Below are 17,720 nucleotides of genomic sequence, written 5' to 3' on the forward strand. Positions count from 1 at the left end.
ATTTTATATTCTATTCTATTATTACAGATTATTAATGGTATGTGTAAGCTGGATGACAGCTTAGGAATCTGATCCATTTTCTTACAGTGCCATTTGAAGCAAGATACAGAAGAAGCCCGTTTGGTGAAAAGGTACTGAAAAATATTATTATCTGAGTCACTGTAGAGCGGAGTGCCTTCTCCACAACCGAGTATCCACTCCCATCAAAATGGAATGAAGTGTCCTCATCCTGTGGGCTACAGAAGTAGAAAACCAGTATAAAAATGTTAGCTGAACATTTGTTTTTTCCCAGTAGTTTTTATATAAAATATAAGAAAAGTTAGATCATAGAATAGTTTGGGCTGGAAGGAACCTTAAAGCCCATCCTATCCCACCCCCTGTCATGTGCAGGGACACCTTCCACTAGACCAGGTTGCTCAGAGGCCCATCCAACCTGGCCTTGAACACTTCCAGGAACAGGGCATCCACAGCTTCTCTGGGCAACCTCTTCCAGTATCTCACCACCCTCACAGTAAGGAGTTTCCTCCTAACATCTAATCTAAGCCTACTCTTTTTCAGCTGGAATCTATTCCCCCTTGTGTCCTGTCACTCCATATCCCTGTAAATAGTCTCTCTCCATCTTTTCTGGCTGGCTCCCTTCAGGTACTGCTCAGTCAGTGCAGCCTCCAGGCAGTAATTTATAAAGTGTGGGAAAACAATTGAATCTTGATGTAATGAGTAACTGAAGGGTTCCAGCCAACGGCCACTTTCATTGTACAACCTCATAACACACGATTTAGCCATGGGGAAGGATGCACATAAGATAAGTGTTCTTCCCTTATGTATGAAAATAAAAGCTAAACCCAGTGATTTCCTAAGGGAAAAAAATAATTGTTACAGCATACACCCTCTAAATTAAAACATGTCATCCATTTATCAAAATGCTTTGCATAATTGCACTTACAATACCTGATCTATTAGCCCTTTTCCCTGCAGTGCAAGACTTGTAAAAAATATCTTATACAATCAAGCAGCACCCTCTGCTGTTTCTGCATGAAATATTCTGCAAAGGGAATATGGACAAACACATTCTTTCTATTCCTTAAACATAAGTGCAGTCTGCAAAAGGTACCAAGCTCAGTGGCTACAGTTTTGCTATTGATTTTTTTTAATAAGCCTGCTTTATGCTGTTTCTTACCCTAGGAAAGAATAAATTTGTCCTATGGAAAACTTCTGGAAAACAAAGATTCCGAACTATTTTGGTTCATTAGTTGTCCCTACTTCCCATGCACAAAATAGAGAGCAGCAATAAAACTCCTCTGAGAAAGTGATTCAAAAATTGAAATTCCATACAGAGAAGTTATTTGACACCACTGACACATTCAGATTAATCTGCTCAGAACTGTAAGTTAATGATCAGCAAAAGACTGCAATTTGTCTGAGCTCCTTATTTTTAGTTAACACAAAAATATATTACAAATATAAATTATTCTAAACCTGTTAAAAATAAAATAGAAAATTAAAGAGTGAGACAAAATACCTTCCAAAACAGCCATTGCACTTGCCCTCTCTTTCTATGTAGTTCCAAAGACCAATGGATTTGCCATTCAGGGATGCCTCTCCCAGGCACCCTTTAAAATGGGTCACCTTAACAGCAGGTGATTTCTATAAGAAAAGAAATACTTAATGAATACAGTTAATGTTAAGTACTCTGAAAATTATGCAGCAAAATTTTTGCTTGGTTATTTTCCTTTAACTTTGTTAGGTATAAATCATAATAAGAGAGCAACGTGTTTTAGCATAACTATTAACAATTATAATTGAAATAATAATAGATTAGTACATCAAAAAAGTAAAATAACTATGCCCTTGACCTACTTACACACCTCATGGCATGAATAACAATTGCAAACTAAAAGAAGCCATAGAAGAAGCAAACAAAACCCAAATTCATTTTACGTCTATACATGGTGCATGCACACACAGACTGTCCTGGTTAAAATTTTATGCAAAAATTTCCAAGGAAAATTAACTTCAGGATCCTAGAAACCCTTACAGAATGTCTCCTTTATGCTCAGAGTACCTGGCATTTCTTGATGAAGTAACCAAATCATGCATTTACTTCTAATGCAAAAGTAGTTCTCAAACATGTTCAAAACAATTAACAGAAGGCTGATCTCAGAATTTAACCTTGATTTGCCCCCCAAGTCCTCCAATAAACATTAGGGTTGACTTGTTAACATCCAATATGCTGGCTGTCCCCAGAGAGGTTCCAGACTTAGGTGAAGGCTTCTGATTGGAGTGCATTTCCTCTACGCTGAGTGTACCTGTTTTTCCAAACCTGCCAAATACAAATACTGATAAATAGTCTTGGAAATCACCAGGCCTAATCAACACATAAATACTATTAGCTTCTCTTTCTAAGAACAAGAAAATCTAATCACTAAAAAAACTCAGTGGATGCTTTGTGTGCAACACTTATGACATTCCCATTTTAATTATTACCTGGTGGCATGTATTCTGTGCCATTTGTTGTTGTCGATTTGAAAATCAGGGTATTCCACTCTTGTTGATCCAGAGCCCAAATCCCAAAGAAGAGCTACCTTACCACGTCGCATCTCCAGTGCCAGGAAATCTGTCTGAAAAACAGAAGAGCCTATTCTAATTCATGGCATCAAATGTGTATTTTCACCAGTAACATGGAAAAAGTGTTTCCAGATTCATGTCCTTACATCCCATATTACAGGAGCTGATGTTTAGCAAAATCAGGCTTTTCACTCACTTCTAATGAAAACAAAACTCCCTCAGGTTATATGGAAACAGCTGAAAGTTTTTATATTTATATAAAAAAAAGCAGGAGATATACAGACACATAGATGTGTAGAAATATACAATCCTGAGTGTATGTAAAAATACTATCCCGTGATAGTGTGCCACGAGGAACTAACAGCTGTGCATTTATTGGGATTACAGATGGAAGGAAGAGGAGAGCAATGTGACAGTGAGCCATTGCTCTCCCTTTCGAGTGTGTGGATGCACCATGCTCATGAGGGACAGCTTCAAGAAGTCTAGCTCTGTGTGGCACAAAAATATTTCCACCCCTAGTGAGCACATCTGTCTGCAAGGGATCCCACTTACTTAAGGGTTACTTAGCTTGAAATAATTAAGAAAAAATACATTTTAAACTTTTAAAATTTTTAAAAGTAATTTAAAATTTTTGACTACCATTACCTTCAGTAAATGTACACCATAAGCTTACCTTTCCATTGCTACCCAAGTAGAAAAGGAGGTTATCTGGTTCAGCAGTTTTCACATTGAGGGTTAAGGTGTTGTAATTTGTAGATGAAATCTGGGGCTGATAGGCACGAATGCAATCTCTGTCTGCTGATACTGCAACTTTAATCTGGGGGGGAAAAGAAGAAAATGGAATCTAAACAATTCTCAGTGTGCATAGCACTCATTTAGATCTTTTCATTCAATCTAAGTATTGCTACCTGGGGTAGATTTTTGCAATCTCCTAGGTATCACTTGATAAAGAGATTCACAATAGAAAAGAATGAGATCTGTTTTAATACACCCACTCATTTGGGAGGATTGAACCAGTAAATAAATTATTCAAATACGTCAGAAAATAACAATAAGTCTTGGGTTGAAATATCATATATCAGCAAAAAGCCATGACATAATATCAGAAAATAAAGATACAGAAATTCAAAATGTTTTAAAATAAAGGAAACCATTTCTAGTCTATGTGGAGAGATGATTTTTTTTTTTTAGATAAATTAAGAAGGCAGACCTTCTGCAATAATTCTGGTTATTTCAAATTTGTAACAATATTAAAAAACACATTAATGAATATATGGCAAGTTCAACTTTTAAAGATTAAATAAATATTATTCCAGTTGTCATACCCCTTGACCACTGTTTAGTAAACTGATAAAACATTGATCCAAGCTAAATGCAGCCAGATTTCCAGCAGCTTGGTAGTATAATGGCAGAAAATCCATTTTAGCAAGAGAAAAGCCTTAATTCCATTCACTTCATGGAATACACCTGTACCTGCTAAATGCACGTAGCACCCGTGTGTATGCAAGTGTCTGGACACAGATACAGAAAGTTTCTCTTGTGTAGTAAAAAATTACAAACAAACCAACAAAACCAAACAAACAAAAAACCCAACCAAACCAGAATAAAAAGACTAACTCCCACCCCCCAAACAGAACAAACTCCCCCAAAGTGGAAAAAGGGATTTTGCTAACACTTCTATTCACCTTGCCAAGAAACTCTGTGGGTTATGACACCTCAGAAAATACCATTCCCTTTTTTTTTTGCAGTGGATTCATTAAGCTTCAGTAGACTGTGACAGAGAAGCAATAACCATATAATTAAGATTTGCAGAAAGAACTGAGTGCCTTCTGGTTTTTTTCCAAAAAACCTCCCTAAACCTTACAATAACATATCCACACTTATGTCAAAGGCATACCAAAAATGACATTACAAAGTCATTTTCATATTTCCCTCACAGTCTAATGAGATCCATAGTACAGTTGATTCAGTTGTGCATCTTTAAGGAAGAAGCAGAGATTTATAAATAAGTATACTGTCTTAAAATACTCTGGATGCTCAGCTGCCTCTTGCAAGGAGCACAGGGAATGACAGGAAAATTTATTGATAGAATCAGCACTCTTGACAAAAAAGTTTATGATGGTACTTGATGTTATATGGGGTCACCTCACACTAATCTCTAAATAATCTCGAAAATTAACATCTTGTACTAAAGAGAATAGCAGTACCATGCCCTTTCTTGTCTCTTTCTCATCAAAACCTCTCATGACTGCTTTCTGAAATACTGTGTTTCATGATTTTTATAGGAAACAGGAGGAAATAGAAGATAAATTACTAGCTAGCTCTTCTGACAAACTCCCAAATGCAATAACTAACTTGATGCTAAAGCCTTAAAAAGTACCAACAGCCCTGCCAGTATGATTATAGCATTAGTCAGTGCTCTTTGGACTTCACTGAGACTCCACAACAACAAACCAGGTACCTTGAAAGTAAATTTTAGGCTACTTATCTCAAAGAACCTCCCTGCTAAAAGTGAAAAGTCATTTAAGTCTGGGATTATGGAACTTACAGATGCTGCCTGCTTACGGGCTTGGCTGATAAGTTCTTTAATTTCAGACAGGTTTCTGCTCAGATTCTCCTCCAGCATTTTCAAAGGTTTGAGTCTATCCAATAAAAGACTTGCTTGTGCTTCAACTTCTTTAATTTGTTTTTCAGCTGTGAATGCTGTGAAAACATAAAAGAAATATTGAGGCAGGGTGAAAGCAAATGCACTGTTCATTGCTAAAATACTTATCCAAGGTAGCCAGTTTGTGATCATTTTGGTTTCAGCAACTTTAAACATCAGTAAGTGATACATATCCCATGTGAATATTCTGGAGGACTTTTTAAAAAAGTTAGCATGTTTTTACTGAATTAGGAATAATGTCTCAGTCCATCAGACTCATATTTAATGCCTGTTAAAACTGAATATTAATACTGCTTCTGCAAGCAGTGGCATTTTCACAGAGCAAACTTACCAGCTTTTGATGAATCAGTTATGAGTTCACTTGTTTTCCTCAAAGTGTCATTAACTTGGGACAATGTAGAAGATGTATTCATTAGCTTTTGACTGAACTCCCCAAAGTGATTTAAATCCACCACAGCACTGGTGTTTGCAGACACAGCCACCTCCTTCACCTCAAGCATGTATTTCCTGGTATCTGAAACACAGTTCCAAGGTTAAAAAATATTCAAAATTTTCATACATACTTGCAACTAACATGCTTGGCTTTGAAACAGCAGCTACAGTCAAAATACTAGGAATGCTGTCAGTTACTTTTCTGTCATAGTAAGAATTGTATTTTTGTTCCTTTGGGAAATTTGATTCTGCCTATCTCATCAGGAAGTTTGTATGAATGCAGCAGGCTCACAGAGTTTAAGTTCCTTAAATGAGTGTTGGCACCCAGAGACACTGGTCTGAGACTAAAGTTTTGGATTCTATGCAAAGCAGGTGAGACAGAAGGTCTATTAGACCCTCTGTTTTTGGCTACAATCACCTGTATACTGAGTGCACTACTCCCAGCCCCAGCCTGCCCCTTACATTGTCTGCCCACAATAGTGGGAAGATGCTCCAAGGATCATCTTCACCACTCTCTACACAGGGAGCAATGCCACCATGAATCTCTGACCAGAGGGAAAAAAACACAACAGCTTCAAGAAATGTAACAACAAGGCTGAAATCAAATAATGTTAAGCTGTGAGCTAAGGAGAACACTCCTGTGATTTTAACGACTTAGTTTTCAATGTTAGATAGCATCCTGCAGTTCATATCCAGTGTAACATCATCACTACTATTATCCTTTAGCATGAATTAGGTCTCTGAGTTGCAAAATGGGTATTTTAAGGCTTTGAACTTAGCATTCTAACCCAGATTCACAGTAGAATCAAACAATCCCAGCAAGAGGTCTTTATCAGTGTTTTTCTAACTTAAAACACATTATTAAGATTGGCAAAGTATTTTGGAGCCTCTTATTCACAACTTCAAAGTAATTTTCTCTATTAATTTCCATGGACTCTAGGTCTTGCCTTTATTCAAAATGATGACTGAAAAAAGAGGAGTTCTTTAATTTTAGAAAAGCACAGAAAATAGATTTTAACCAATTAAATGAAGTCAGCATTTACAAAAAGAAAACATTCACATGCAGACTGTGAAATTCACAGATTAGTATAAACAATTTTGAAACAAGCCAGAAAAGGAAGTGAAATCTGAGTTCCAAACATAAATTTCTCTGCATGTGGGATTAAATATTCTATAACCTCACTCTCCTTTCATATCAGTGCAATTATATTTCTATCAGAGCCCCTCCTGATTTACAGCAATGTGAAATGTGAATCAGACTACAGACCTTATATCATAACCCAATTATGTTTAATGAGTTTACTGAAAAGAATGTAAAATATTTAGGAGGCTAAATGAAGTCTCCAATATAGTTTATTGCTAGGTCTCTGCAATCAGATAATGAACAGGGTTTTATTACAATTGTACTAGAGAGTTCTGTAATAAGGAGAATGTCAATATAAATTTCACTTACTGTTAGGCAATGCTCTGAGTGTCAACAGAGAATCATTAAGTTGGGTGCCAATTTTATTAGTACTTTCCTGAATCTTTTCTACCTTTTTGTTAAACCCATTCAATCCAAATAGAAGTCCTGTTGAATGAAATAACATATGCATAAACAAATACCATACAACCCACACAAAACCAAAGTATTCATTTATCTCATCAATGGAGCTCTTTTTTTCCCAACAGAAAGAGCATTTTACAAACAGGAATGCAAAATGAATGCAGTATAAATAGATAAGCTCCTGTGGGCACTGTTCTGTTCAAAGCTACCCTTTTTTGCCAGTTCCATGAGACTGAATGGGTAGAAACATAGTGAGGAAAAGGCTATAAATTAAAATTATTCCGTGACTGTGAACTCTAACGATTTTTGCAGTGTTCTTCACATTTTATGTTATCTAACAAGAGCCAAAAAAGTGGCCTTTTTCTATATATTTGTGATCTGTTTGCAGAATCCTCTCATAAGAAATTAAAATATGTAGAATAGAAGGAACAAAAAAAAGTAATTCTGTCCATCTGAATTCCATAAAATTTATACATATTTGTAAATCATGGGTATTTTAAGACAACACCATTTTACAGTTACATTTTATCTCTGTGAAACATTCCCTTTCTGTCCAGTTTGGTCAAAAATTTAACTTAAGAGTTTGCTTTGGCTCCTCCACAAAGCCTTTGCTCAAGATGCTTTTGAATTTTCATGGTGTAGACTTCAAAGCCATGTCAGTATATCTGGAGTAATAAAAACCCAAAGCATTTTTGAATTTATGGTGACAAAGAACTTCAGCTTTTTCTTGTATTTCAGCTGTCCATCAGAAACAAGTAAAAAGGACTAGGATTTAAGTGTGCCATCTTGCATACCTGTGCCATACATGATTTATTAAATAAAAACAAATGAATGGAATTTTCAAGAATTATGCTTTTTCTTTGTCTAGTACACAATCTCTAATTATTTAATTCATAAAGTTTAGAAAAACAGCCATTGCAAGCATTGCTTATGGGTAAATTTGGTACAGTAAGGCCAAATTTCTAAATGTTTATGGAGAAAAATTTTATTCTTACCCAAAAAATTAAAATATGAGAATCCATAAAAAAAATCTTAATTGCATGAAAATGTGTACATAGTCATATATATATATATATTTACCTTAGATTATGCTCATTAAAAAAAGAAACACAAAAAAGCAGCACAAAACAGAAAATAGAGAAAAGAAATAGAGGCAGAAATGTGAATTCTATAGAACTGACCATCACTTTTTTTCTTCAGATTTTTAGCTTCATTCTGAAATTTGGAGCTAAGCAGTAGAGTTTCTTTTCCCAGAAGACTGAAAGACTCATCTGGCTAAAAGATACAGACATCAAGTTGCCATATATGAAAAACAGAAATTGAAATATTTAAGTATCTGCAGATATCTCCATGAAGTTATTGAACATTCTTGTTATTGATGAGATATTCTATTCATTACCTTATTGAGCATCCATTAAAAATAATACAAGTTGTTATCCTTTATTCAATAATGTGACATTGAACGTCTTTGTGATTCAATAATAAAAAAAAGACATCTATGAAACAAAACTTGCAAAATTTTAGTTTCAACACTGCTAGTGATTCACTGTTGTCTTTTGGAAATTCTAATTCCAGGCCTAATTCAAAATTTTCAGCACTGAGTAATTTAAAGTCACAGACGTAGAAGCATTATTTTACCTTTCTTCAACTGGAAAAGCCTGGAAAAACACCTTGAAGGATTCATGCCATAGAAAGCTTTAATAAGACAGAGTGCTATATAATAACCTACAAGCTCACAAAACATTATCAACTACTTTGGTCAATGTCATGCAAATGCATTATCACACATTTGCTTCTGCAGGTATAATGTGAGTGACACAGGGATGTGAGGGGGGAAATAAAATTAGAGGAAACTGTTAAGATCAGATTGGGAACTGGTCTGATCTTTCTAATCTACTGTTTCAGTAACAATCTGATAATCTTTGAAGGCAGAGGGACAGTAGATGAGACACAAACATACATTTGTCATGAAATGTCCTCTACTAAGCAAAGTAGCTATGGTTGGGAATACCTAGATAGAAATGGAGGAGGGATAGGTCAAATAAGGAGATTGTTGAATAATTCCAAAGGTGGAAGGGACCTAGAGGTCTAGGAATTTAAGTTGTATGGGAATACATGTCAGATGCCTGATATAAACCCCTCATAGAATCAAGTCCAGTCCAGCTAAACATGCATTAGACATTAAAAAGTAAACAAAACAAAGGGCAAATGGTACTGTGGCAGAGTGAAAAGCAAGGTAAACAGAACCTGAGATGCAGTGCCATTGCAGCATTGGAGTAGGAAACAGGAGGATTCAGGAAACAGTACATACTAGCTGTAGGACACGCTGCCATCAAGGACGTGCCTCCATCAAGAGGACTCAAGTTTTCAGCAAGTGCAGAAAAAATTAGAACAAATATTCCTAAATGAGAGAGGGGAAGACCTAAATTAAAATACTAATTTTGATACTTACTAAATCCAAGGGGCCACTCACAACTCTAGATGCATCATCTGCCAAACTCTCTGTTCTTTCAATCACACTCTTAACGCTGGAATGAGTGTAGATAGCAGCCGTTGCATTCAGAGTCACATTTCTTACTCTGGAAAGGTCACTAAATAGACAATTAACAGGCAATTCTGATTTCAGTCAAGCACTGAGTTCCATGTCTTCAATTGCAACACACACATCTTTACAGAATGCACGATGCACTCTGAAAAAAACGAGCACAACTTCCCCAATGTTGCACAAGGGGCTTTCAATTCATTATTTTGAACTGAAAGAACCAGTTAAAAGGTTTTCAATTATGAGGGTTTTTTTCTATTTTGTTAGTTGTTGTTCTGTTTTGTTCAATTATATATATTTTTTTTCTTTCCTCCCATTTTGTTCCCTTTTTTTATGCTAATTTTTTCAATTTATAAAGACCCTTAGAACAAACAAATCGTATCACCTAAACAGAACAGAAACAAGCCTCTATCTGCAACTCAAAAACTAAGTACAGACAGAGGATCTAGAAGGAAATTATAAGTATCTGAAATCTAATCTATATTCAATTTTGCTTTACTGAATTTATCTGGCTGTGGTGAAGACAAGAATTGCCTAACATTACTCCAAGCAAAATTTTCTGTTTTCTAAACACAGCCAGGGAATTTGTTTAGTGAGTTAGGCCTCAACCTATTTATGTTAAATCTGACACTAATGTAAATCTCATAATTTCATAATTCTGAAGTTTATCACCTCTCTAGTGCATCTGCAAGTCTTTGGAACTGTGTGGCACGTTCCTCAGCTCTGTACACCAAGTCAAGCACTCCTCTCACAGACATCTGCATCACCAGCTCATCCACGTGATGCCGCAGTTTGGTGCTCCACAGCACCAACCCGTCCTGCTGGACTTCCACGTTCTGCAAAAAAAAAGTTTCCCTTTATTTTTTCTTTTTTGTTTCAATAGCAATACGAACTTGAGAGTCTCTTAAGAGGATGTTAAAACTTGAGGACTTACAAATGTAGAGTTCTTTACATCTTGGGCAAGAGCAGCAGCATCATTCAGTAGGACCTTTCCCTCTTTAATGAGCATGGTTGAGACTTCTTCACCTTCCTTTAATTTTAGCTTTTTGTCCTATAGCATAAATTAAGTGTTTTATGGTGTGCTGATAAGCCAGCTATACTGATAAGTTCACATAACACATAATATTGTGGTTTTCAAACAGGAGTCTCATTTCCTTTAAATTTTTAAGGTATCATATATATTAAAATATTTAAGTATGTCTAAAAATGTAAAATATCAGCTTTTAAACACAATCCCATATTTTGATATTTCTTATGCAGCAACACTGACTGTCCAGTCTTACATTTAACTCTGCCAGGTTGCTGGAGATGAGAGGAAACAAGCGATGGGTCTCATGGATGTTAGCGAGAGCCTCGTTCACCAGGTCTTGGGCATCCTGCAGTCTGCTGCTCTGCTTTGACAAGAATTGGCTTGCATCCATTTGTAGTTCAGCAAGTTCCTGCTGGGGTTTGAGATACTCTTTCTGAACCTGGGTCAACAACTTTTCTGCAGCTCTGAAAAAGGAGAGGAACCAGAAATTAAAGAAACAGCAAAGGAGATACTTAGGCATGGATTTCTTAAGGAGAAAATGGTGTCATGTGCAATTAATTTATATGCATCTTCCTCCTAAAGTCTGCCATTCTTTCCTCGAATAGCATACACACACTGTAGTTTAGTTATTTATCTTACCACACAAAATGATGACTGCCTGGGGAGAGGACAGTAATACAGCTCATAAACTTTGCATATAATGACTAGAGGGGAAACGGGTGAATATGAATCACATTTTTTTGGACTTAATTTGGGACATACCCCCCATCCCCCCACATCAAAATCTCTGTGAAACTTTCCTCTGGGAGTACTCTATATCCTAATTGTAGTGATTCATATTTTGAATCTGGGATCAAAACATCATTTATAAGGATTGGCACTGGAAAGAAACAAGTAACCAGAACTGAAAGACATATGCCCAAGAGTCTTGAAAAGTTTAAATATCAAATAAAAAGAAATAGTCTCATTAAAATGAACACTGAAATGAACAATCTCTGCACTTATATTTTTTTTTTTATCAGCAACAGAGATTATCTAGAAAATACTAAATTTTCCCAAATCTGTCAGTTGTTAATTGCTTCAGCTGTTCTATTTTGGAATATATGCATCTCCATTTGAACATTTTCCAGAACAGAAGGAACAGAAATGAAAATTATCCTGAAAGTCTATTCCTTTGTTTCTCTTCATTTCAGCACATATGTTGAACATTGCAACTCCTGAAATGGTATTTTTACATAAATGTTTGTCCTTGTTAATCTGAGTGCATATCACATAGATCTTTAGCCAAGGCAAAAGAAACCTAGTATATTTCACAGTTATATACAGGAAATGCATTCCATCTTTCTTACTGAACAGCAGATGTGCATTTGCATGTATTTCCTAAAACTAAAAATTCAATCAGTCCTTTCAATCAGAAGCCATAGCCTTAAAGAAGTTACAAGATCTAAAGTATTTTACAAGTCAGTAATGGCTTCTGTTTCAGCACAGAGTAAAAAGGTTATATTCCACATTGTCTGGGGACTTTGCCTTTCATGGTCAGTGTGTGGAGACCTCAGTTACAAATGTTGCCTAAAGTATATTATCACAGCCTCAGTCCACTGTGAGTCATGTGGCAACATCTAGTCTCTAAAATACAGACTAGCAAACTGCTTATTTGTATAATTTTTGAATTTACAGCTGTACTGCTTAAGAAATTCTGCAAAGCAAACAACCTTAAAGAACTTATTAACTCTCTTCTTTGATCTGTAAAGGACCCTTAAGAGAGAGCTTTCAGAAATTTCAACAGACTATAATTGAGAAAGTTAATTTGCAAACACCTCCTATAAAGGTTCAAAAGCTGTTGATGTTGAAAGTCAGAACAGTCTTTTGCTATGGAACAACACATTTGGAGATATATTCAAAGTTACTAATAAGAATAAATGGTGCATTTCTGGTACATTTTCATATATGTTTCTATACAGTTCTATATTCAGCAGAAGAACCTGCTGAACAAAATGAACATGCAACCAACACAAACATTCTATCCTGCTTAATCCAAAGCAGGATTCTTTTAATTTTAATATTCTTAATTATTATTTTCATATTCTTTTAATAAAGAAAACAGCCACATGTTCAGAAATATTCTACTCTGATCTAAATCCTTGTCCCTTGAAGCCAATGTTAACATTCCTACAGGTTTTGGTGTGCTATGGCATTAGTTAGTATTTCTGAAAGTGGAACAAAAAATTTCGGTGATTTTTTTACCTTGCCAAGTCTGTCAGTAGGCACTAATAATTACTATAAAAACCATTTCAAAATAGCCTTCAAGGGACAAATCAAGACAACAGAATACAATCCAAAGCAATGGCTCAGAATGCTTTAAAAAATGCCTTGGTATTATTTGCAGATCTTTGTGCCAGTGACAATCAATTCTCATGTCCTTCAGCAGGCCTGACATGTCCTGGGCTGGCAATTGACTGAGACAGTTTTCAGCCAAAGTCAACACAGAGATGTGCATTAGGGTCAGAACTGAAAGAATCTGAAATCACTGAGTCTTTTGACTTATTGCAAGGGAATTTTGTATCACATCCAAGTTAACAGGCTTTGCTATTGATGTTACAGACTTTTAAAAGACTTTATTATTTTGTGCCAAGTGGGATGACAAATTATAATCAAATCATGTAACTCCAAAACAAAGTTCCCACAGCTCCACTGGGGATAACTATCACACTGCCAGTTATTGTGGCAAAATGTTTCTACAGATATCTCTTCAAAAAAGCAGTGTTGCGTGGCAGAGACATATGTGAAACAAAGTTTTTGGGAGAACAGGCTTACTTTAGGACTGTGGTAGCATTATGGTGCTGTTGGACAAAATCCTTCTTGCGCAATGCATCCAGAAGGGCAGAAATATCATCCTGCAGGCTCTGAGATGTAGCGTTTGACAGTGGCAGATCCAGGCCCAGTGTTTCATTCAGTGACAAAGCAACTTCAGCAAGTACTGAGGAGGAGAGCAAACAATTTAGTCATACCATTAAAAAACCCCACATATTTGAATCCCCTGTGCAAACTGTAGCATTTTCCATGTTAATAGGAATTTAACAGTTGCAAAGGACATACTCTTACTGAATTTTGTAAAGAAATTGAAATATCTTAAAAACAGGATACCTTTGATGGTTGTATGTACTGTGTCAATAAAGCCAGTCAGTTCTTGACTTTTATTCCTGGTTTTCTGAGTCATTGTGTCAAGTTGCTGAGCTCTTTTTAAAAATCTAGTTGTCTAGAATAAAAGCAGAGATGATATTTGACAGCTCTCCTAAAACAGTGATTAATTCCTGACACTTATCTATGGTTTTTATGTTTATTTTCTAAATATTGAGAATATTTTAGTTTAAGGAAACAATGCTTTTTGATAAGGTAGATTGAACTGGCTTACAAATCTCTGATGCTTCCACGCTTGCAGATGCCTTAATTGTGTTTAAAGGTCCAGACTCTCAGATCAGAGATATAAATTATTTCCATAATCAGCAAGCTCATAATTAGCAAATCTACTTCTTCTTCTTAAGTAAATATTATAATTTTTTTAGGTACAACTAATGTTTGTTAAGAAAATCACTGTTTTGGACACGTCAATATAAAAGCAATACAATAACAACAATCAGTGGAAGTACCTGGTTAGACTCTCTAAACATGGTAAAATTCTAAGAACATATGGTCAGCAAATGAGATCTAATAGCTGAAGTACTATGATCTGTTTCCTACCTACAATTATTCTTCTGTTAAGACTGGATAAATAATACAAATGTTGTCTACTTTTGCTGTGAGACTTCAGCAGCTTTATTTCTCCTGAGATCATTTTAAAAACAATCCTACTGGTATTAAGGGCTCTTTGGTGAATATTCAGCTATGACATAACATTTAATAAGGTCCACATATTAAACCCAATGAGAAGGAAGTAACTCACTGCAATTTTAGGACATTATATGATCACAGTACAAAAAAACTTAACTTTAAGAGAAACCATGTAAATATCCTGAACAATAGCATAAACCACTATAGCTTGCAGAAGATTTCCACAAAGCCCTTATCTCCCCTTTTCAGAAATACAGCATGGACTAAATTCTTTCACTGAACTCTATAGATTTTAAATAGTTTCTGAACAAGTCTCTGCCATTAAGCTATTATGCTATGAAATCTCAAATGATTTCTCCAGATAGGCTAAAAATAAAGAAGCCAACACCCACCTCTTCATGCAAGTGATCAACTCCTCCTGATAAATTCAGAAGATTTTCTTTTGCTGTATCTAATGAGTAAGCTGGATCTTCTCTAGGAACTATAGACCTCTATAACAAATAAGAAGCAACAGCTCACTGTAATTTGAAGACTTTGTTGTGGGTCCAGAAAAGCTGGGAAGAAAGTGACTATGCACACTATTTAGATTATTTATGTGATTGAAAGGGCTGATTTTCAAAGCAAACAAGATGGCATAAAGTAATTACACACATACAATTCACGCAACACAGTGTACCATTCCTTTAAATAAGCAAGAATCCAGACATGTTGTATTTTTAACTGAGTAAAAAGGAAGGAAAAAGCAGTTCTGCATTCCTGATTCTCAATTTCACCATGGTCTGAGTTGCCCAATTAAATTACTTTGAGGAGTTCCAAGGCCCTTCAAATTAAATATTTCATCCAGTCCCATAGCTTTCAGCAGATGGTCCTGTCAGAACAGCTGTACTAGGGTGTATCTCTGAGGATGACCCTGGAGGTCTGCAGTCCTGTGGGTCCCTTCACCCATGAGAAAGAATAATAATCTGTATTTGCCATCAAGATCACCTCAAACCTGCTCCATATGGCAATAAATTGGTCATTGTACCCAAGTCTATAATATTTGATACAGTCAAGGCCTGCAACAGAATACCACTTCTCTAAAGATGCAAGGAAACTTAGGGTATCTCTTACAGAGAGAGCAAGTCTAGGAAAGGTTATTTTTAAATTCCAGATGTTTCAGAGCCAATCATCGTAAACACCACAAGATATAGATATATATATATATAGATACATATACACACATATGCACATATATGTCAAATCCAGATTTTTAAAAAAAGTATACAAGGGTGTACAACAGCCTTGCGTCAAATGGAAGTTTCAAAATCATTTCCTCAGCAGGAAAAATAAGTGAAAGAAAGTTAAAGCTCTTGAGCCTTAAGGCCCAGCAGGTTTCTTTAAAAGCAGTTCAAAGAAGCAGGACAGGACAGCAACCAAGTTTAGGTGTATCAGGAGGAGTAAAGCAGGAGGCTTTAACTAGAAAAGCAGAACTACTGAAGTCTTTCAATGGACTTTCAGAGGTGCAGAAGCAATGAGGAGTGGACAATCTGATTTAATAACGCTGTCATTACCAAAGGACCCACAGAAAGGCACAGAGAAGAGGAAATACTCGAGTTCCCAAGCTACCAGCCTAAGGCAGACACAACACAGTGATAACCTTGGGGATTTTTTGGCCTCCAGCCACAGTTTATTCGTTACAAGGCAAAAGGCAAGGTAATCTTTAAATATCCAGAAAAAGGGGAATACCTGCTTCCAGAGAAAAATTATAAGACTATCTACTTAGCCCACAATTGTTTAAAAAACACCATGGCCTGGCACAAACTAAATTATATAAGTCACAAGAATTTTTATATCACTTTAAGCACCCCACTTCCAAGAAAGTGACATCTGGCTTAGATTTAATTTTAATATTGAAAAAATGTATATACTAAAACTTAAAAAGTAGGAAGTAAGTAGAAGCTTACTTTAGTAGTTAAGGTGAACTTACTACAAACTTACTGTAGTAAAGAAAGTTAAACTTACTTAAGAAGTAAGTAGAAACTTAAACTGCCCCTATTTATACTTAATATTTGAATTTTCTTTGCAATAAAGTGCTCAATAAAAACTACATATAAATAACATTTCCAAGTATAAGATGATGGTGCTCCTATACAAACACAAACTAATTATAGAAAGCAAGTAAATTGTATTCAAGGATACAATAGTTCAGTACACTTATGCTTTAGGACATAAAGGAAGAGAAGCATAACTGAAGCTTTCAAACTAAAAGGTTAGCAACTAAAATTAAAGGATAAGAGTACCTCTGCTGAAGCATAAACATGGAATTTAATGAAGTTTGCCTTCAATTATTGTAATTGTTAGCATTTTGAAATACACTGTTTGGAATTTATTCTGCCTTATATCTTAAACAGGAAAAAAAATATAAGTCAAAATTTTAATTTGCTGAATTTGGCAGCACAAAAAGACTCACATTATTTTGATTTTCTCATGATATGGTGAAATACAAAGAAGACAGCTTTGCTTCTGACTCAGAGCTTGCCTGCTTGACTATTGCTGAGAAGACTCTTACCAATATATGTGCTTATTTTTAGTAGTCATGAAGCAGAAAGGATCCTGTTTATCTCTGTTTTTGTGCAGAGGCCACATGAACCTATTCCTCAGCAACAATAAATGACCTTCTAGAATCACAAAAGATGGTATTCCATGCTTTGTTTAAGGGGAGGAGGAGCTGAAGAGAAGTTTGCCCCAAGCAGTCTGAAAGTGCCCAACACTGGAACATTCCCCCTGACTTTAGTGTCAGGATGATGGAGGATGGAGTAAAGCACTTGGACTGCCACACAGCAAAAAAGAAAGCAAACTGCTGCACCCCAAGCACCCTTGCTAATGGAAAAGCAGCCTACTACTCCAGGGAAGGATGCAGGGAACTCTAGGGAAACAGCCTCTAGATCTATGCCTTGGCAGCTCCTTAGCAAAGGGACTAAAAAGAGAGAAGACCTGGCCTGCTGTTTCTATTTCACCACTGAAAGTTAATCCCCTTGCTGGCCAGACTTAACAATTAACATGATCTAGGTGAAGCACATACATACAGCACGTTCAGAAATCTGATTGCTGATTGAAAAATATATCAAACCAT

The 17,720-nt window shown here is 35.8% G+C and overlaps 1 protein-coding gene across 2 annotated transcripts in view; it reads right to left on the reverse strand.

Annotated features, from left to right (window-relative positions):
- Positions 1-17,720, reverse strand: part of LAMA1 (laminin subunit alpha 1) — a 98,855-nt gene that overhangs the window by 14,444 nt on the left and 66,691 nt on the right. For both annotated transcript variants that reach the window (XM_086892283.1, XM_086892291.1), the window contains exons 34-49: positions 15,001-15,099; positions 13,925-14,036; positions 13,595-13,757; positions 11,034-11,244; positions 10,685-10,801; positions 10,423-10,586; positions 9,661-9,799; positions 8,390-8,483; positions 7,116-7,232; positions 5,562-5,744; positions 5,114-5,268; positions 3,239-3,382; positions 2,485-2,618; positions 2,170-2,320; positions 1,520-1,644; positions 86-236 (exon numbers count right to left, since the gene is read on the reverse strand). In XM_086892283.1, coding sequence (XP_086748409.1) covers positions 86-236; positions 1,520-1,644; positions 2,170-2,320; positions 2,485-2,618; positions 3,239-3,382; positions 5,114-5,268; positions 5,562-5,744; positions 7,116-7,232; positions 8,390-8,483; positions 9,661-9,799; positions 10,423-10,586; positions 10,685-10,801; positions 11,034-11,244; positions 13,595-13,757; positions 13,925-14,036; positions 15,001-15,099 — 2,259 coding nt within the window. The remainder of the gene's footprint in view (positions 1-85; positions 237-1,519; positions 1,645-2,169; positions 2,321-2,484; positions 2,619-3,238; positions 3,383-5,113; positions 5,269-5,561; positions 5,745-7,115; positions 7,233-8,389; positions 8,484-9,660; positions 9,800-10,422; positions 10,587-10,684; positions 10,802-11,033; positions 11,245-13,594; positions 13,758-13,924; positions 14,037-15,000; positions 15,100-17,720) is intronic.

The sequence above is a fragment of the Cyanistes caeruleus genome, chromosome 1 (genome assembly GCF_971803275.1).
Source record: "Cyanistes caeruleus chromosome 1, bCyaCae1.hap1.1, whole genome shotgun sequence".
NCBI lineage: Eukaryota > Metazoa > Chordata > Aves > Passeriformes > Paridae > Cyanistes > Cyanistes caeruleus.